We start from the raw sequence: 18435 nt of genomic DNA, 5'->3' as shown, positions 1-18435 counted from the left end.
TGGGATCTCGAACAGGACGGAGGGAGAGGGAAGCTTTGAGCGCCGCATGCAATGACGCTCAGTGGTTCCTTGGTCCATCCCGGCTAGTGCCGGGTCCGGGTTGAACCTCGGCCAAGCGGCGGGGGCTTCTCTAGAGTCACCCCTAACCCTGAAGCACATGCATGCTTTTCATTATCCAGACCTCATCAGCAACAACACCACATCAAAACAACAGAATGAACAAGCAAAAAAAGACCAAGCTAGATAGGTATCAAGGACCGACTGTATATCGCCCAGCAACAAACGTCTAATGTTCGAAGAAAACAAAAAACCAAACAGGCTCTCCAATCAAAACCACCACCCGTACGTAACCCTGACCTCAAAACTACCAATCCTCCCACTCGTCCTTATTATTCTGCTTCGGAGGCGCGGAGGAAGAAGGCTTGTTCCCACCCAGCGCCGAAGTCCCAATGGAGTTCCCGCTCGTCTTCCTGTTGTCCGCCGCCGATGCGAAATCATCCCAGAACGCCCTCTTGCTCTCATCAAAGTTCTCGCTCCTCACAGGCTTATACCCACTACCTGAAGGTCCCTCCACAAATCTTGTGAACCCTTCAGAAGCAGTCTTTGTGCCAGCCTGAGCAGCCTTGGCCGCATTGGCAGCAGCAACACGAGCTTGCGCGGCAAAATCTGACTCGGCAATCTACCATCGTGATATCAGCACCTAGAACCCTAAGATATCAACCGTAAAACATACCTGCTTAGCAGTAGGCTGAATAAACCCCTCATTCACCGTCTTCGCCGTCTTCGCAACCGAGCTCGTAAACCACCCAAACCCCTTACTCAACGCCGCCACCGGATCCTTCTGCAAATCATCCAGCCCCGGCAACCCGGCCTGCTGCTGATTACTCCTCTGCGGCATCGACGTCCCCGAGCTGCCAAACCCTTGATACTTCCCCCCCTGACTCGGCGGCAAATCTGCCGACCTACCCGCATTCCTCTCCCCCAGCTTAGCAAAGTAATCCACATCCACCTTGATCTTCCCCCCGCCCTGCGCAGCATTCGCTGGACTCCCCGTCCTACTCCCTCCCAACGGTGCCGCCGCGGCGCCGGCGCCGGTGAGCTCTTGGCCACCGGTGTCTCCTTCTTCTGCCCGGGAACATACTCCCTCCCCTCAACTTTACAGCTCAACCTCTCCTTCCACTCTTCACCCACCTCCCCTGAATATCGTTCCGCAATCGTTGCACCCTCCCAGCTCACCCCCATCATCTTGTTTGTCTCGTGCTCCTCAAAGAACTTCTTCCAGTTCTCGTTCCCTCCCAGTCTCATCCTCTCGATTTCGGCTTGCTTGAACGCGTCCATGCTGATTGATCGCACAAAAGAGATGTGAACACCCAGTCCGCGGTGAACTCCGGCGCAAGACAAGCAAATAAAGATTCCAAACTTGGGGGATGCCCATTGGGGAGACGGGGCGCCGCAGTCGCAGCAGAGGGAGTTGCCGGGTTCGGATTGGATCGTGACGAGCTATTACGGTACACCATCATCAGCATCTAACGGTGGTTGGGGTGGGAGGAGGACGGTAAGAAACGAACCTTGCTCCTCGTCTCGGGATCAACCTCCCACATGGCGTTGGCTGCCATCTTGCTGCCTTCTGTATTTGTTTCTCTCTGTACTGTTCTGTTGTTTCGGCAATATTTGCAATCAATTCTCGTCGTTATTTATTCGAGGGGGTTCGTTGCGTTGCATCACAGTCGGTGTGTTGCAAAAGAAAGCAGTCGGAAGTTGTCGCGTGGCGTTTGAAACCAAACGGGGAAAAAGGGCGGCCGTGTCGCTCGAGTTCCAGCCCGCGAAATTGAACAGCTCCCGCCCAACCCACCGCACGGCACCACCTAAAAAAGCCACGAATCGGCTCCGGTGTGTCAAAAAAAAACAAAAAAAACCTGCCAGTGCTAGCTACCTAAGGTACCTAATAATGTCCGATGACACAGTATTTGGGAAGAAGTTTACACTTCTAACAAAGACAGCAGAGCTCCGACCATCGATTCTTAATTCATCTCTTGTATCAGTGGCCAGCCCCACTTCCCCTGGCCGCGACATCCTACCACCAACTTTATCAATCAACTGCGAGAATAACAGGACCTCGTGGCAGGAGCTCGCAAGCTACATGTCAAACGCTTCTCCCCTCTCCCTGATCAGAAGTCCAAACGCCATCTTCACGTGTACAGTGAGCTGGTCATTGAAGAGATGAAAGTGATGAGTTTGTTCAAGGCGAAATGTAAGGCAGTTGAGCACTCTTATACGTAGCCACGTTTACCACAAAATAGTTGATATACACAAGTAGGTTAACCCATATCATATTGTAAATGATGCCCTGAAGGATAGTTGTTAGTTAGGCCTTCTAAATATCTCTAAAGGGCTGTTAATTGTGTTTAAAGGCCTGGTACCTATCCTTCAAGGCATGGTTCATAGTAATAATATAGGTCAACTTACTGTTGCTGTGTCAATTATTTTGTAGGCAGGGTGTCCAATCAATCGACCGCGAGAATAACATAACATCACTGCAGGAGTTCGCAAGCCATATCAAACTCTTCTCTCCTCTCCCTAATCAGAACGCCAGGCAAAACTACCTGCACAGGCGCAAGGCCTGAGAATTGAAGAGAGAAACCCAATGAGTTATCTGTACCCAGGGTAAAAAGTGCAGGGCAACTGAGCACTCTTCTACATGAATGACCCCTGAACCCCTGAATCGAGCTCCACAGCCACCCCCCAGACCACCAAAGACAGAGACCGCACCCATTACTATGTACCCAACTACCTACGTACATCCCTCAACCTAGTCACTATCGACATATATCTCCCGGCGCCATTCGACCACCCACTTGCCGCTAGCCCTCTGGGTCAAGCCTTCGGGGTACGGCCAGTCGTACCACGTCTTTCCCAATTCGAGGAAGTGGATTCTCGTACCTGTCAAAGAGTCTCCCGTAACGCTCCATGAGCCTTTCCACCCGCTCATGACAACACATTTCTCGTGTGAACCCGAGACGCGCATTGAAGTGATGGTGTTGTTGGCCGTTTTAAGCTGTGACTTCACCGACGAGAGCGAGTTGGCTGTATTACGATGATTTGCCTGCTCCGATGCCAAGAAGTTCATCGTCTGCTGGTGGGCGTTCCGCCGGGCGGCTAAGGCATCTGCGGTCGCCTTGTGGTTCATCTTCTCAGTCGCGAGGGCATTGATCGTGTTCCTGTGGTTCGTCTGCTCCGTAGCAAGGGCGGTTCTTGTGTTCTGGTGGTTCGACCGCTCCGTCGTGAGGGCGTTAATGGTGTTCCGGTGGTTTGCCTGCTCGGTCGCGAGGGCTTTGCTTGTACTCTGGTGGTTCGACTGCTCGGTCGCAAGCAACTTCGCCGTTGTCTGGTGCTGGGTCCGCTCAACTGTGAGTGCATCGGCCGTCGCCGTATGGTTTGCTATCTCCCTCGAGAGCTTCCCCTTTGGAACCATGTGGCTAGCTTTCTCAGCCTCCAAGCTGCCAATTGTTTGCTCATGCCTTGCCTTCTCCTCAGCTAACTCGTTATCACGTTCGGCAACTTCAGCTTCGAAACGGACGATGCTGGCGGCATGATTTGCCTTCTCCTCCGCCAACTCCTTGTCGCAATCAGCAACTTCATCCTCGAGACGGGAGACGCTCGCGGCATGGTTTGCTTTCTCCTCTTCGAGCTGTTTGTAGAGGTGCTCAGGGTCGTAGTCCTCCTCCCGCCTCTCAGCCTCCTCAAGTTCGGCCTGTTTCTTTTGATATCTGTCCGTCTCCGCCGCCAGGCGACGGTCGCGATAAATAATCTCGGCTTGGGCATCATCGAGCTTCGACTCAGCATCAGCAGCCACCCTCCTAGCAGCCTTGATCCCATCCTCGAGGTCAATCATCTTCTGGTTGGCCAAGTTCAGCCGCTTTCCCGCTGGCGCAACCTTCGCTTTTGACGATTCCTTGAGAAGTTCCAGCTCTGCAGCGACATCTCTCCTCTTGGAGCGCTCCTCTTTCAAATCACCCACAAGTTCCGCCCGGGCGCCCTTCTCCTTAGCGAGCGAATTCTTGACCATGGCGAGTTTCTTATTATTCATGACAACATCAGACTCCAGAGCTGACAACTTCTCAGTACTGTCCGAGAGAGCAGTCTGACTATCCCTGAATGACCTGCGAAGCTCCTCCTTCTGCTCCTCGAGAGCTTGTAGCTCCGACTTGAGGCTGGATATTTCCGCCCGCAGTACCTGCTCAGTCAACTTGTTGTCCTCCGCCCCCTCAGTCAGTCTGGCGATACGTCCCCGGAGCACAATAATCATATCGTTAAGGGCTTCTTCCGTCTTGCTAAACTCGGCGGTGGTCGCGTTCGCGTCCTCCAGCCTAGCCTTGACCACCTCTAGCTCTGTCTCCACCTCCACTACCTTGGCTTTCTCCCTGCGCAGATCATCCATAGCAGCCCGCTGCCCCATCTTCACATCGTCCAACTTCTTGCGAATGTTCGAAATGCCAGCAGTCGCCTTGGTGAGGTCCCTTTCGAGGTTGGAAACCATCTCATTTTTGCCTTCCAATCGGCCTCTCATATCCTTGAGGGCTGCACCAAGGTTCGCATTATCCAACTCAAGCTTCGCATTAGCAGCCCCAATATCAACATTCCCTTCCATCAGGCTGTCATTATTCCCTTGCAAAACACCAATCTCACTCTCAAGATCCGCCTTCTCATCCTCAAGCGCTGCATTCTTTCCTCGCAGCGTTCCGTTCTGTTGGGTAAGCTCCTCAGCCTGGGCAGCAAGGCTTTCGTTTTCCTTAACGAACCCATCCACAACCCCTGACCTGCCGCTCACAATCCTCAGTCATCAACCGAAGCTCCTTTTCCACCTCCCGCTTCGCAGCCTCCAACACCCTAAGGCGAGCTTCAAGTGCAGAGTTCTCATCAGACAGCTTGTCATACTCCTCCGCCCGTGCATCGTCCTTCTCCAGCAGCGCTTTGTAGGCGTCCTTGAGCCGGGTGTTGTCCTTCTCGACCCTATTCAGTGCAGTTCCGGGAGTCGAGTTTTCATTTTCGAGAGCCGACTTCTCCTTTTCGAGGCAAGATTTTCTCATGTTCGAGAACCGATTTCTCCTTCCCAAGAGCCTCCTTCGCCCCCTCAAGCGCCTCATTCTTCTCCTTCAGCCCTCTTCCCCCCCCCCCCCCCCTTGAGACTCTCCATCTCCAGTTCGTCCTTTGGTATCCACAACAACACCACGATCTTCCTCAGGCCCATCCCTCCCACCCTTCAAAGCTCCAACTCCTCGACCGAGTTGAGTAATGACAGAGTCAAGAAACTTCCACGGACGCAGCAAGACAACATACAGCCTCCGCTTCAACTTCCCATAAACCTCTTCCTCCGAATAGTGAGGCAGAAATTGGACTACTCACCAAATCAGAGTTGATCAACCCTCACCACACACCTCTCACCACCCATAGCACTCACTTTTACCACCCCCCATAACTACGATCATCTACAATTCTCACCACCCAAACTCCCACCATCTATAACTCTCACTTTCACCACTCACCACCCCCCACACAACGCTCCACAACCCTCACTCTCAGCACTCATTACCTTTACCTGAAAGTAATGCAGAGTTGATCGGTGATGGTTCCGTACGGTGAAGGTTGTGGTGAGCAGCCGCCGTGAGGCTGCAAGTTTGACAGTGCCATCAATTTTGTTCTAGAACTCTGGGCGCCAAACTGTTCCATCCCGTGCCCCTGCAGGAATGCTCACAACCACCACAACACCATTCCAGGCACCGTCGTCATGATATTGCAAAAGAACAACTTTTCCTTCACTCATCCCGAGATCCCATTTTGGCCTCATCACTACATACATACATGTCCATAGTACACCACCCGATGAACTGCGCAGAATCAAATGTCGTCTACTCCACCAAAAAAATCAGGCAAAGAGGTCATGAAAATTAATGAGTATTCGTGTGCCAAAGCCGAGATAATTCTCCTCCTGTTGTCTCAACCGTGAATGGAGCCCTTATGAAACCCCAACCTCGAACCAGACGCCCAGGAAACTATTTCATCTGCCGCTTCATTTTCATCTCTAACCATAACCGAAATCATCCACCCATTCCCTGTCGTGAAAAATGCAACCGCAAAAAAGTTAATACATACGATTAAGAAGATAGTCGGGTAAAGATAACGAAGTCATCATCATCATCTCCGCCGATATCGTCTTGCGTCCCCATGCTCATCAAGGGTTGAGCATTTTAAGCAGTGCTGGTGGCAGGAGCAGCTGCGGGCGTGGCAGCCGCCGGGGCAGGGGCAGGGGTAGCAACAGCCGCCGGGGCAACAGGAGCCTGCTCCTGAGTAGTACCCTCGGTCTTCTCGCCGGCCTCGTGAGCACCGTGAACGTCATCGTCAGTCTTGTCGGGGCTGTCGATGGCGACCTTGACGGCGATCTCACGGCCATCGATGTCCTTGCCGTTCATTTCAGCAACGGCCTTCTGCTGCAACTCCTCGGAAGCCAAGGTGACGAAGCCGAAGCCACGTCCCTTGCGCGGCTCACCACGGGCCTGGAGCTTCTTGATCATGAAGCGGGGGATGGGGCGAAGAGCGATCTTGGCGGACAAGGGCTGGTAGGCAGCAAAGAGTTCCTTGAGCTGGAAGGGGGTTAGCATGTTGCACACAAGAAACCGGGACGGTGATCACAAACCTTCTCCTCGGTCAGGTCGTAGGGGAGGTTGGCGACCATGACCTTGGTCTTGGAAGGAATGCCATCGGCGGGGGGACCACGCTCACGGCGCTCACGGGCAGCGCGAGCCTGGTTCTTGCCAGACTTGTCCTGGTTAGTGTTGGCTTCGTTGGTGATGTCCTTCAGGGGCTGAACCTGAGTATCGGCGGCAATCTCAGCGGCGTCGCCCGAGGTAGCACCGTCCTCCTTCTTCTCGTCCTGAGCAAAAGTGTTAGCTTGAGATAGCTCTCATGCACTGAGCTCGAAGACAACAACTTACGTCACTGCCACGGCCACCGCGAGCGCGTCCACCACGGCCACGGCCAGCGCGGCCACGACCACGGGTAGACTGGCGGCGGCGCGTGCCATCAGCGTTGGTGCCCTCGCCGGCACCCTCAGTCTTCTCGTTGGCCTCGGGCTTGCGAGCGAGCTGAACAGAGACCTTACGCTCCAGGATCTCCTTGCCGGAGAGCTCAGCAATGGCGCGCTCAGCTTCGCTGGGGGTAGAGAGGTCGACGAAGGCATAGCCGACGGGGCGGTCGGTGCGAGGGTTCTTTGGGATAGAAACGGACTCACTGCATGAGGCGATACATGGTCAGCGATGGCTCAAAACAAAGTGCTTGTCAACAGTGAGGGACGGCCAAGCTTGACCGGCTGCGGGGAACAGGCGTGGTCTAGCCCGCTGAGCTGTGGGCCGCATGAGGCCATGGTGCTGGTGCAAGGTAGACGTGGCCAGCGGTGGAGTGGCAGGACCAGGCATCAAGCGAAGCAGCGGTCAAGCAGCAACGACAATAACAACACCAGGAAACAAACATCACCAAGCGCAACTCGACTCGAGTCGACCCCGACACCGTGCTTGACGGCAACCAATGCATGTGTGTGAACAAAGAAAAAAAAAGCAAACAAACTTACACAAGGTAGCCCTTGAAGAATTCCTTCAACTCCCCCTCCGTTGTCGCGTAGGCAAGGTTGCCGATGTACAGGCGGCGACCTTCAGCAGCGCTGGCAAGGACGGCATCGTTGTTGTTGGCAGACTTGTCGTCTGTCTTGCCAGTGATAGAGGTGTTGGCCAGAGCGTTGGTAACGTCATTGACGGCCGCGGCAGCAGCGTCAGCAACTTTCTCCACGACGGTAGACATGGTGATTGATAAGGATGTCGGTTGGTGTTGATGGAGTCGATCCACAAGTTGATGTGACGGGTGATGACTCGTTGAGCAAGGCAACGGGTGAAGCGTCAGGTAGTGATGGAGGGAGACGTTCACGGAACGAGTATTGGAATTGGACTCTGGGTCTGGGGGGGAGTTAGAATAGGGTAGCTTGGAGCCCTAGAGGTCTTGAGAGGTGTGGTTGACGAAGGTTGAAGCTGTAGCGATCCTTGGTGGTTGACGTGGGGAGAGGGAAGAAGGGGGAGAGCTGTGAGTCGGCGCGGCCAAAATTCAAATAATTTTTCGCAAGCGGCCGAGTGGCAGGCGTGGCGGCGGTACGTACCTGGCCTGAACAGCAATTGCCTGGGGGGGTGGGAGACGGAGGTGGGGCCCAGGGAAAGTGCAGGGCAGCAGTCAAAGGCAGGGGTGCGTGGTGAAGTGGTGCTGCGCCCCACCACCAGAACTTCTGGGGGAAGGAGGAAGGAGGAAAGACGACAAGACTCGTCGATGAAGATGTGTTGTATATGGTGATGTGGAAACACGTAGGTCTAGCAGGTACATACCTCAATAGGTGATCTTCACTATTTGTTTGTGTCGAGAAAACAGAAAATACGGTGTGTTTTGTCTCGGTGTGGTTCGGTTCCGTGGGTTTGGCGCGGGGCAGGAAGCTCAACTTATTGTTTAGCTTATTAGGTTTTTGGCGGTTGTCGTTTCTGTGTGGGTTTTTAAATTCCAAGTCAAGTGATGAGCCTCAGAGTTTCAAAGTCGAAGAGGGAAAGTATATATCTCAAAAACCTCCCCTCATTCAATGGGGCCCGTGCTCCGGATTTCACTCAAAGCTCAGGAGATCTATTGTCATTGACTGAATAGGAAAGTGGCTCTGGACCATCGTATTATCTGGAGCCATGGCGAACATCAGACGAATTTCCATCTCGGAAAGAGCACCTACTCTACTCACCACATGGACATGGAGATACAGAGGCTGTGTTCAGATAGACACTTCACCAACAAGAGTGTAGTGTCGATGTCATGATACAAAGCTAGTTGACGATATCCGTAGTGTCGTGGCTCTACCAGCACCACCCTCGCTCTCTCTCTTCCTGGCGCTCGGTTGAGGTTGCGCCAAACGGAAATGAATCATGAGCCCCGGGCAGCTCTATCAGGGGGCCAGTGTTGGTGAAGATGATTATAAATGCATATATATACCCAAGAAGATCGATCCGGTATGCTGAATAAACAAACCACCCATGAGCTGCATTGTAGTCTCCATCGTGTGTTTTAAAGCCATCCATCCAGCTGTATATAACAGCTCATGGGAAGCTGGAGGTCTGAGATCATCGACGGCCCTTGGCGAGCTCGGAGCCAAACCCTTGTCTGGTCTTGGTTCATTCCACCCGGGAGCTTGGGCGAACAAGTCCAATTCAGTTTGGGGCCCGCCCGGCTGCGGGAAACGCAAAGAGAGGCCTGGTCCATGCCTAACCAGCTCGGCAACGGGAGAGTTGGTGATCAGAGATCATGCTGATCGCCAGCCTGCACCTCTCTCTTTTTTTGAAGAGATATATGCAGCGGTTGACGACGCACACATGAAAAATGGAAACAAGAGATATTGTGCCAAATCCGATGACACAACGGCGCCCGATTGGCTGATGCCCCTTTTGCTGTTAGTGGCCCGCAAGGGCAGGGTTGGCATGACAGGCGTTTTAGCGGGGAAATTGGCACTGGGCCCTTGGTCGACAGGGTGAGAGGCAAGGGCAGCTTCCAGACGCTTCCATCCACACCGCCCCCATCCTGTCCGTTCACTGGTGCTTTGACACGGCGATTCTGCACTGGTTGTTTATGCGTATGCAGCTGAGGTGTACAGCCAGATTAGAAAAAGGGGCAACCCTCTGACCATAGAAATAGGGGCACATCTTGGCTGTCAGGCTGTATTTGCAAAGAAGCTGAACCACGGCGCCGGCGATGTTTATCATGTGTCCACCTCTCCATAAACGGGCTCCGCTTTTGACCTCATTGCTGCCCGTTGCCCCTCATTGCCCCTAGCCTTGATTCGAGCATTGTCCAACATCACATCACCTGAGAATGGCAAACTCGCCCCTGGGAATGGAGTCCTTGCGCTCAGGGTGTTTGAAGACGGAGGCGGAGAAGCACGGCCTCTGTTCTTGGGATTTGAGCCGAGCTGGAGATGCTCCCAGATGACGGCAAGGAACCCGATGTTCGGAGGTCCGATCCGGGAACAAAGCTCCAGGATAGCGGGACGAAAGCTGGGCCGGCCCGGTTTCGGGACCGATCCGATAAACCACGGAGATCTCACATTCAAGCTCCTGCTCAGCCTTATCAATCAGTAAAACCATTCTGTAGTTCTACAACCACCATTGACCAAGTTTAATTCAACTTACGATACCGGATATTCGACGACACCGCACATTCAAGAATCAAGCTTGGAGATTTTATGACTCAGCATCTCACGATTTTTTGGGCGGCAAGCTCAGTCACAAGTAACATATAAACTCGAAGATTAGCACTCAACCCAGCACCATTCTCGGCCATCTTGACGGACTCACTATCCAAAGGTATACTATGAGTGTACAAGTGGAGAGCCCGGCCAAGATGGCGCAACTGGCATCGCCCGTTGAAATCGCGGGGAGGAGCATGGCCATCCTTTACGGCTCAGAGACAGGAAATGCTGAGGAAATCGCAATAGAGCTCGAGGACATGGCACGGAGGCTGCACTTTCATACCAGGATGGATGAGATGGATAGCTTTAAACTGGTTGGTCAATGCCCATGGGAGCAACTTCACACTCTATTCACTTGAAGACCCCGACTGACTCTCCACTCACCTTGCAGTCAGACCTCTTGAAAGTCTCACTGGTGGTCTTTGTAACTTCCACAACTGGGCAAGGTGACATGCCCACAAATACTCTAAATTTCTGGAAAAATCTTAGGCGAGAGAAACTTAATAACAGCAACTGCCTCGGACCTGTCAAGTTTGCGATATTCGGCCTTGGTGACAGCGGTTATCGAAAGTGAGTTTGCTTGCCTTGTTATTCAGTCGTGGACATGACTTGCTAACAGAACTGCCAATGAAGGTTCAACTGGGCAGCACGGAAGTTGCAAGTGAGGCTGCTGCAGCTTGGGGCAACAGAGTTCTTTAGGGCTGCCGAGGCAGACGAGCGCCACAACAACGGGTAAGCAACTTTGATCTCAACTTTATTGGCAGCTCAACGGATTACTCGATATCTCTAACAATACACCGCAACCATCGACAGCATCGACAGCATATACCTTCCCTGGAAAGAAGAGTTCAAGGCCGCTTTGTTGGAGAAATACCCACTTCCCGAAGGAACAGCGCCCATTCCCAACGACCAGCTTCTTCCACCAAAGTATTCAGTACGGGTTATGCCGACAATGGAGCCCCTTCCAGCAGACAAAAGCGCCACCCAAAGCGCCCTTTACTCCCATGTCGACAACCCCGCGCCTCTATCCCAGCGTCGGTTCGAACACAACCAGCGACAAGATGCCACTTTCCCCGCCTGGGAAGCCCGGGAAGACCAAAGCTGGGAGGTCCGAACGGGAACGCCAGTCGACGTCCTAGACAAGAACAATATCCTCAAAGACCACCCATCCAAGTACTCTCTCGAGACGACCAAGAAGGTCGGTCCGAGAACTCCTCTACCAACCAGACTGGCAATTCCTCAAGGTGTATTCGCCAAAGTGGTTGACAACGCCAGAGTCACCCCCTTTGACCACTGGCAAGACGTCCGCCACATTGTCTTTGACGTCTACGGCGGCGAGAAACTCATCAGCAAGGTCAGCGACATGCGCGGCCAATCGATACTGTCGATCTACCCAAAGAACTACCCCGAGGACGTCCAAGAGCTGATCAACCTCATGGGCTGGAACGACGTTGCTGACAAACCCCTGGACATGTCCAACAAACCAAAGCGTGTCTTTGACAGGGTAGACGGCCAGTCCTCCACCCTCCGCGACATTCTGACGGACAACCTCGACATCACCGCCATCCCGAAACGGAACTTTATCCGCGAGCTGACCTTCTTCACCAAGAACCGAGACGAAGTCGAGCGTCTGTGGGAATTCCTCCTCCCGGGCAACGAGCAAGAATTCTACGACTACACCTCCCGCCCCCGCCGCACCATCCTCGAGCTCCTCTCTGACTTTCCCGGCGTGAAAATCCCGGTCGAGCGAGTCCTCGATTTGTTTCCCGTTATTCGCCATCGAGACTTTTCCGTCTGCAACGGGGGAGCCTCTTTGACCGAAAACCAATACGACCCTGACGCCCCGAACGGGACTCTACCTGTTTTTCCCCTTCGAATTGAGATTCTGGCTGCGCTGGTGGAGTACAAGACCATTATTCGGAAACCGAGACAGGGGCTCTGCTCGAGGTATTTGAAGTATCTTGCAAGGGACACGCCCTTGACGGTGAGGATCAGCCCGTCGAGGGGGGAGAATGTGATGATGCCGTTACCGACGGCGGTGCAGAGGCCGCTTATTGCTGTGGCGACAGGGACGGGGATTGCGCCCATTAGGGCGTTGATTCAGGAGAGGTTGGAGTACGAGGTGGATACTCAGGTGGGGGAGACGGTGCTGTTTTATGGGGGGAGGAATAGGGATAGGGATTATCACTTTGGGGGGGAGTGGGAGTATATTAAGGGGTTGACGGTGTTTCCTTGCTTTTCGAGGGATGAGGAGGAGCCGGCGGCGACAGAGAAGAAGAAGGAGGAGGAGGAGAAGAAGAAGGGGGAGAATGTATGGGAGAAGCCGATCAAAACGGGGGAGGAGGAGAATGTGGAGTTTGGGATTGTGGAGGAGATGGATCCGGATAGAGGGAAGAGGTATGTGCAGAATGAGATTAGGAAGAGGGCGAAGGAGGTGGCGGGGTTGATGAGACGGGGGCCGGTGGTGGCTGTTTGTGGGAGTGCGGGGAAGATGCCGATTGCGGTGAGGAAGGCGTTTGTTGATGTGCTGGTGGGCGAGAAGCTTGTGAGGGATAGGGAGGAGGGGGAGAGGTGGTTGGGAATGAGGGTGGTTTATTGGGAGGATACGTGGTGATTTTTGGGGTGGCAGCGCGGGGGACAGAGGGCGAGGAGTGTGGTGAAATGGAGTTGGGTGAGTTTGGGTTGGAGTAGGGGTTTTGGGAGAAGAAAAATGGGATGGCGAGCGTTGCTTCGAGTGGGGGTTGTGTGTATGTGAATACATAGTGCTATAGGGTTGTACGGAATATCAAGTATTGTTATCATAATGAGGCGTTGCTGGTGACTGGTTGGGATCATCGGTGATGATCAAAAGGCGTTATTATGCCGAACTAGAATCATCACACCACATCATCTCGGGGAACAATATCTACAAAACTTTTCATTTTGTATATTGACTACACGTATCTGTCTGTTTACACGGGTATCTAATCTGCACACACTGCAATGCTTTTTGGTAGCTTCTCCTCCCCATGTCTTTTTTCATCTCCCCATCCCATCATCTCCTCCGCTCAGCTAATGAAGAATACGGCTAGTATTTATCCATCTTTTCCTCAATGTACCAACTCATTTTTTGTTTCAGCTCTCGAGTTATATACTGTGCTCCTCTTTGAGCCCCAGCAAGTAGGTAGCTTCTTTATAGAAAGGGCAAAAGCTCAGAGAAAAAATGTCCCACCTTGATCCTGGCGTTGCAGATCCGGGCGCGTGATAATCTGCCCTCGATGACCAAATCACCGCTGCTGCTAGCTCTCTCGACATCGCTCGTCTCTATATTCCATTTTCGCCATCGTCAGTGCAGTGCCGCCCCATCTTCAACACCTATATGTAGTCTTACAACGCCGTCCTGCCAAACAACGACAAAGACAAAAACGGCTTGATAGATCAAACACCTCTGCCAGTGTGTGCAGATCAGATGCCCCCCCCCCTATCCTTTCCTCAAAATATTTAGCGCCTGTTCCGACCACCACCACCCCGGCGACGGTGGTTCCTCGGCGGCCCAGTATACGTCGGCAACGGTGCACCATCAAATCTCGACCTGGGCACATCATCCCCCCTCTCCCAGCGGCGGTCATCGTTTCTATCCGTTCTCTCCATGCTAAGGCGGCGATCCGGCTGAATCTTGGGGCCGGCATCATCATCACCAATCCGATCATCCTCCCTATCCAAGGCCTCAAACCGATCCCGACTCCAATTACCACCACCAGCACGGTCATCACGCACCCGATACGCCCTATCATCTTGGCGCCTGAAAGGAGGAGGAGAAGGTGTGCGACGCCCACGCCCACGTCGGAGCTCGTTACGCTCGCGACGCTTCCTGGCTTCGCGAATAGGGTGCCGAATACCTACAAAGACCTCCTTTCCACGATCCACAAACTGGCTTCCGCTCTCAAAAGTGTACCGGTTGATTTCGTCCTCGCGGCCCATGTCGCGGTAGCGGTCCTTGGTGTAGTAGGACTGCATATTGTCGAGACGTCGCTGGGCCAACTCTTCCGACACGGGCTGGTAGTACAGCGGCGGGCCTGTAGAAGTTCTCTTCGTTTTTTCAAAGTTCTCGAGGTCGTGCTTAGCTTGACCTCTGCCGCGGACGCGGGGACCAGCAGGGAATCCTTGGCCTTGAAGTTCAGCAAATCTCCGTCCGGGTCCGGTGGGAACAACCGGGGGCGGAAGTGGTTGCCGGGCAGGTCTGTTGCCCGAGTTGTTGTTTCCTGAACTGGCCCCATCACACTGCACCAGAGAGGCCACGACGACTTCCTGGGTGTCTGGGTCGTCCTCGAAGATGACTTCCCAGCGTGTCTGACGACCATGCTGGCGCTCGAGGTCAATCCACTCTGCGACTTTCTCGGAGGGAATGAAATCAACCCAAAGTTCCTTCCTGGTGCTCTCATTTGGCCAGACCTTCCCATGTAACGCTGTGCGGACCCGCGAGGCTGCCGAAACGCTGTCGAACTTAACAAGAGCGTGAGTACGCATTTGATCTACGTGGAAGTCGATAATGCAGCTGTCATCGACGGGCGCGCCTGGGAAAGCGGCAAGGTGGACAAAATACTCGCGCACTGATGCCTCCCTCAAGGGTCTCATAAAATTCTTGACGTAGAGCGCAGACGTGGCAGGGTGCCTAGACCGCTCAACTCGACCAAATTCGTCCATAGGCTCGTCGATATCCATATTTTGCTCTTGGTATCTGGGTTGGTTGCCCTCCAGCCTTTGACCCCAAGCTCGCTCGTGACGTTTGTGAGGCGGTGACTCGTCATGAAGTCGAGTTTCGGGGCTCCTCGGGGGCACAACTTCGAAGGGAGTAATTTCGCCGAGGTGCTTGTCGGCCGGTGAGGCTGGCTCCTTCCTCGACTCCTCCAACTCGGCCTTCTCTTCCCAGTCGTCTTGTCGAGCTCGCTTGCTAGATGATTCCTCACCAGACGGGGGAGGGCTTCTAGACCGACGTTTTCGGCTAACTGTATCTTGAACAATCTCGGTAATAGTGACGGGCTCGACCTCGGCAGGTTCTTCGGGGGGAGGGTTAGAGTCTTGTAGGGTTGTAATTTCAGGCTCGATGGCAGAATCAGGTTGAGTGGTGACAGTCTCTTCGTTTTTGACAGCCGGGGAAGGCGAGGCGGGAGCTGGCGAAGTGGCTTTCTCTGGAGCTGCTACCGGCGCATCGTCCATAGCGACATCATCGTGTTTCTCTGACCCCGCTTCTGGATTCGCATCTTGAACAGGTTCCGGCTCGTCGGCGGGGCTTTCGTCCTGTGCTGTTTGGTCGGCCGCTGCAGTTTGCCCTTCCTCATCGTCCACCAAACGGGCAACAAGCGCAGCCTTCAGACCGGTAGTGGCAAGCTTGCGGCGCTTCAGCTCTGCCCGCAGCTGCGTAACGGTCATTTTCTCGAATTCGGTCGCCATTGTTGGGGTTGGATGGGCGTTGGCAACTAGTCGAGTGTTGCATGTATTCGCATACCGTTCGGTACTTCCAGACAAAAAGTTGCAGAGCATCAAAAAGTCGCCCGACGCGAAAACAGGAACAGGGATTGCTAGCGTGAAGTGGAAGGGGCGCACGGGCCACTTCTGAGGGTCGGCATTTGGCTTGGAAGGTGGGAATTTGGGAAGCTGTTCACCCCTGCACCTGGTCATTGCCAGGTACCCCCACCTTGACTTATACAATTGATGGAGCTATCCGCTGTTCGACATGTGTTTCCAACGTCAACTCATGTTTGCCTCCATGACCATGTATATGAGAGAGTGTGTTTCAAGACAAACTGCCAGTATGAATGGTGGACTACTGCTGGAGTTCAACCACCTGCACCAGATGTCCCGTCCTTACCTTGAACCGCAACTTCAACCCCCACGTTGGCCTCTCTAAATTCAATCCTCTGAGCCACTCGGCCAGCTGCTGTTTATTAGCAGATTGGGCATCCTTTTCGCTGGCTGCCTTATGTCGTTGGGGAAGTGTGATGATGTAAGTGATGGCTTACTGAGGCAAGACAGGTACGAATCAGGGGCACAATTGCCTGTTCCCTTGAAGAATTGAATCCCAATTCGTGCTTCCACATGGCCTTGCGCCAGCCTGTCAGTCACTTCTGGCGTTGGGCCACGACGGGCTACATGATTTGCACACATGAGCCGCCGAATGCAGCTGAGATGAAAATCATCTTGGTCATCCGCCGGAGGAATTCGGTTTACCGATATAACGTTCCGGAGGGGCCCAACTGAAGCTCGGTTCTTGCAATTGGGAAGGTGGCTGCTACTCATCTGCTTCCGGAAGTTGCCTTGCACACCTAGACACAAACCATCACATTGTCCATTGTTTCCCGCTCGTTATGGGAGCAGCCTCACTTTTGGGACGGAAAAGGCCATTCACTTGATCTGTTGTTCCCACGTTGCTCCCCATTTGCAGCCCACTTCTCCTCCATTCTCTCCCGCGCTTTCCACAAAGACATTGATTGTCGAGCTTCCAGAAAGAATTCAAGCTTTACAAGTCGCAACCAACACAAACTCAAGCCACCAAAACCATCGTCAATTGTGCCCGCCACCATTTCAGAACCTTCCCTCCATCACGGAATTCGAGGAAATACACGACAGGCCCTTTGATATCTCAATCATTTGACACTATTCCGAGATATTTCGGCCTCGAAAAGTCGCAGTGGTCGCGATGGGGCCCTCCGGTGCGCTCTCATCGCTGCCAAAGCTCATGGCAAGCGTGGGGTCGTGGGTTGAGTCAGTCAAGTCCTCCCCACCTCTGCCCCTGAGCCCACCACCCACATCCGAATATGGCGACAGATATGAGGAAGACTCCCGTCTTCAAGAGTGCATTGAGGAGGATATCAAGCAAAGCATTGAACGAGACGACGATGGCGATGTCGATATGACCGACTCGGAAGGTTCTACACCACCCAGTTCTGACCCACGAACCCCCGAGTCTCGTCACCATCTACGCGGTGGTTACCCCAAGCACCGACAACCATCCTTTGGTCAATACAGCCCAACCTCCAGACTGGCTATGATCCAGGAGGATGAGCCTCTGGAGATCCATGAAGATGGCTACGACACAAACAGCGACTGGGATGACTATGGCACCATTTCTCAGATCATTGGCGATTATGAGGAAGGCGTCAGTCGGTTGGAAGGCTACGATGACTGGAACGAAGATCAAAAGAAGGTCCACAAGCTCATCTATCTGCGTGGGTTGCATCCCATGATTCCATCCAACTGGAAAATCTGCTTCAAGATGTGGGGCATCAATCAGCCTCATCTTGACGATGTTTTCACTCCTTCGGATTGCGAGAAGCGTGTGGTGATTCATGCCTACAAGGGCATTCACGCAGGTAAGTAACATACCCTACCTCCTTTTGGTTGCCATAATAACAGTGCCTAACATGAAATACAGCTGGCAAGGCACTCGAGAACCTCTTTTACCTCTCCCAGCACGTCACCGACTACGAGGAGCTCGGCCTCCAGGACAAGGCGTCCGGTCTTATTGTCAAGGCTATCAAGAGTTACATTAAATGGTCGATGCAGGATGCCAGCATGACTCCCCGCAAGGAACTCTCAATTGTTCTGGTGCACGACTACACTGCGCGGCTACTCAACATGCCCATTTCTCGAGACAACTCTATGGGGGTTGATCACGATTCTTTTGCCTATGATAGCGACGAAGAGGGGAGCAGCTACGACAGAGAGATTGAAGATGCCATGTCTCGCAGCATCGAGAGGAGGTTGAGAGCTCTGGGGAAACGATGGCGCGAGGTTCTTGCGAGGGGCAACAGATTTGTCTCCAAGCCACCGACGCTTTACCAGTTTTCTGTCATTCAGCACATGGTCATGCTGAGCAGCTTTGATCCGTCGTCGTCAAAGAACCCGATTGTCATTCTGCATCAGGTCCCGATGAATGATCGGGGGCAGTGGCTTTGGAATGCGCTGTCCATTGCGATTCCTGTTCACTTGGCGAGGGAAGCGATGATTGATCTGCTGAATGTCGAGGGAGTGATGGCGGAGCTATCCGAGTCTGATGATCCAGACTTGTAGACTGCTTTGGTGGTTGATTGCGAATACTGGATTTGGGGGGGTGGGGGGGGGGGTTATTATGACTTGATGATGAGTTC

At 53.4% G+C, this 18435-nt stretch overlaps 6 protein-coding genes across 6 annotated transcripts; 2 read left to right on the top strand and 4 right to left on the bottom strand.

Moving 5' to 3' along the window:
• Window positions 1–364: 364 nt before the first annotated feature.
• PODANS_6_1660 (uncharacterized protein) lies at window positions 365–1616 on the bottom strand (the record flags this gene model as incomplete). Its single annotated transcript, XM_001910304.1, has 4 exons — window positions 365–679; window positions 734–1027; window positions 1111–1500; window positions 1569–1616. The coding sequence occupies 4 exons, from the start codon at window positions 1614–1616 to the stop codon at window positions 365–367; spliced, it is 1047 nt and encodes a 348-aa protein (XP_001910339.1).
• Window positions 1617–2809: 1193 nt separating this feature from the next.
• On the bottom strand, window positions 2810–4648 carry PODANS_6_1670 (uncharacterized protein; the record flags this gene model as incomplete). Its single annotated transcript, XM_001910303.1, has 1 exon — window positions 2810–4648. One exon carries the CDS (start codon window positions 4646–4648, stop codon window positions 2810–2812), a length of 1839 nt encoding a protein of 612 aa, XP_001910338.1.
• A 1597-nt stretch (window positions 4649–6245) lies between these two features.
• Window positions 6246–7848, bottom strand: PODANS_6_1680 (uncharacterized protein; the record flags this gene model as incomplete). The annotated part of the gene is made up of 4 exons (XM_001910302.1): window positions 6246–6638; window positions 6692–6928; window positions 6990–7284; window positions 7622–7848. The coding sequence occupies 4 exons, from the start codon at window positions 7846–7848 to the stop codon at window positions 6246–6248; spliced, it is 1152 nt and encodes a 383-aa protein (XP_001910337.1).
• Window positions 7849–10503: 2655 nt separating this feature from the next.
• PODANS_6_1690 (uncharacterized protein) lies at window positions 10504–12923 on the top strand (the record flags this gene model as incomplete). Its single annotated transcript, XM_001910301.1, has 4 exons — window positions 10504–10623; window positions 10701–10879; window positions 10943–11041; window positions 11123–12923. The coding sequence occupies 4 exons, from the start codon at window positions 10504–10506 to the stop codon at window positions 12921–12923; spliced, it is 2199 nt and encodes a 732-aa protein (XP_001910336.1).
• Window positions 12924–13789: 866 nt separating this feature from the next.
• PODANS_6_1700 (uncharacterized protein) lies at window positions 13790–15967 on the bottom strand (the record flags this gene model as incomplete). The annotated part of the gene is made up of 1 exon (XM_001910300.1): window positions 13790–15967. The coding sequence occupies one exon, from the start codon at window positions 15965–15967 to the stop codon at window positions 13790–13792; it is 2178 nt and encodes a 725-aa protein (XP_001910335.1).
• Window positions 15968–16985: 1018 nt separating this feature from the next.
• Window positions 16986–18358, top strand: PODANS_6_1710 (uncharacterized protein; the record flags this gene model as incomplete). The annotated part of the gene is made up of 2 exons (XM_001910299.1): window positions 16986–17658; window positions 17721–18358. The coding sequence occupies 2 exons, from the start codon at window positions 16986–16988 to the stop codon at window positions 18356–18358; spliced, it is 1311 nt and encodes a 436-aa protein (XP_001910334.1).
• Window positions 18359–18435: the final 77 nt, after the last annotated feature.

Source organism: Podospora anserina, chromosome 6 (genome assembly GCF_000226545.1).
Source record: "Podospora anserina S mat+ genomic DNA chromosome 6, supercontig 2".
NCBI classification, from domain to species: domain Eukaryota; kingdom Fungi; phylum Ascomycota; class Sordariomycetes; order Sordariales; family Podosporaceae; genus Podospora; species Podospora anserina.
This window is presented reverse-complemented; position numbering and strand designations above follow the sequence as displayed.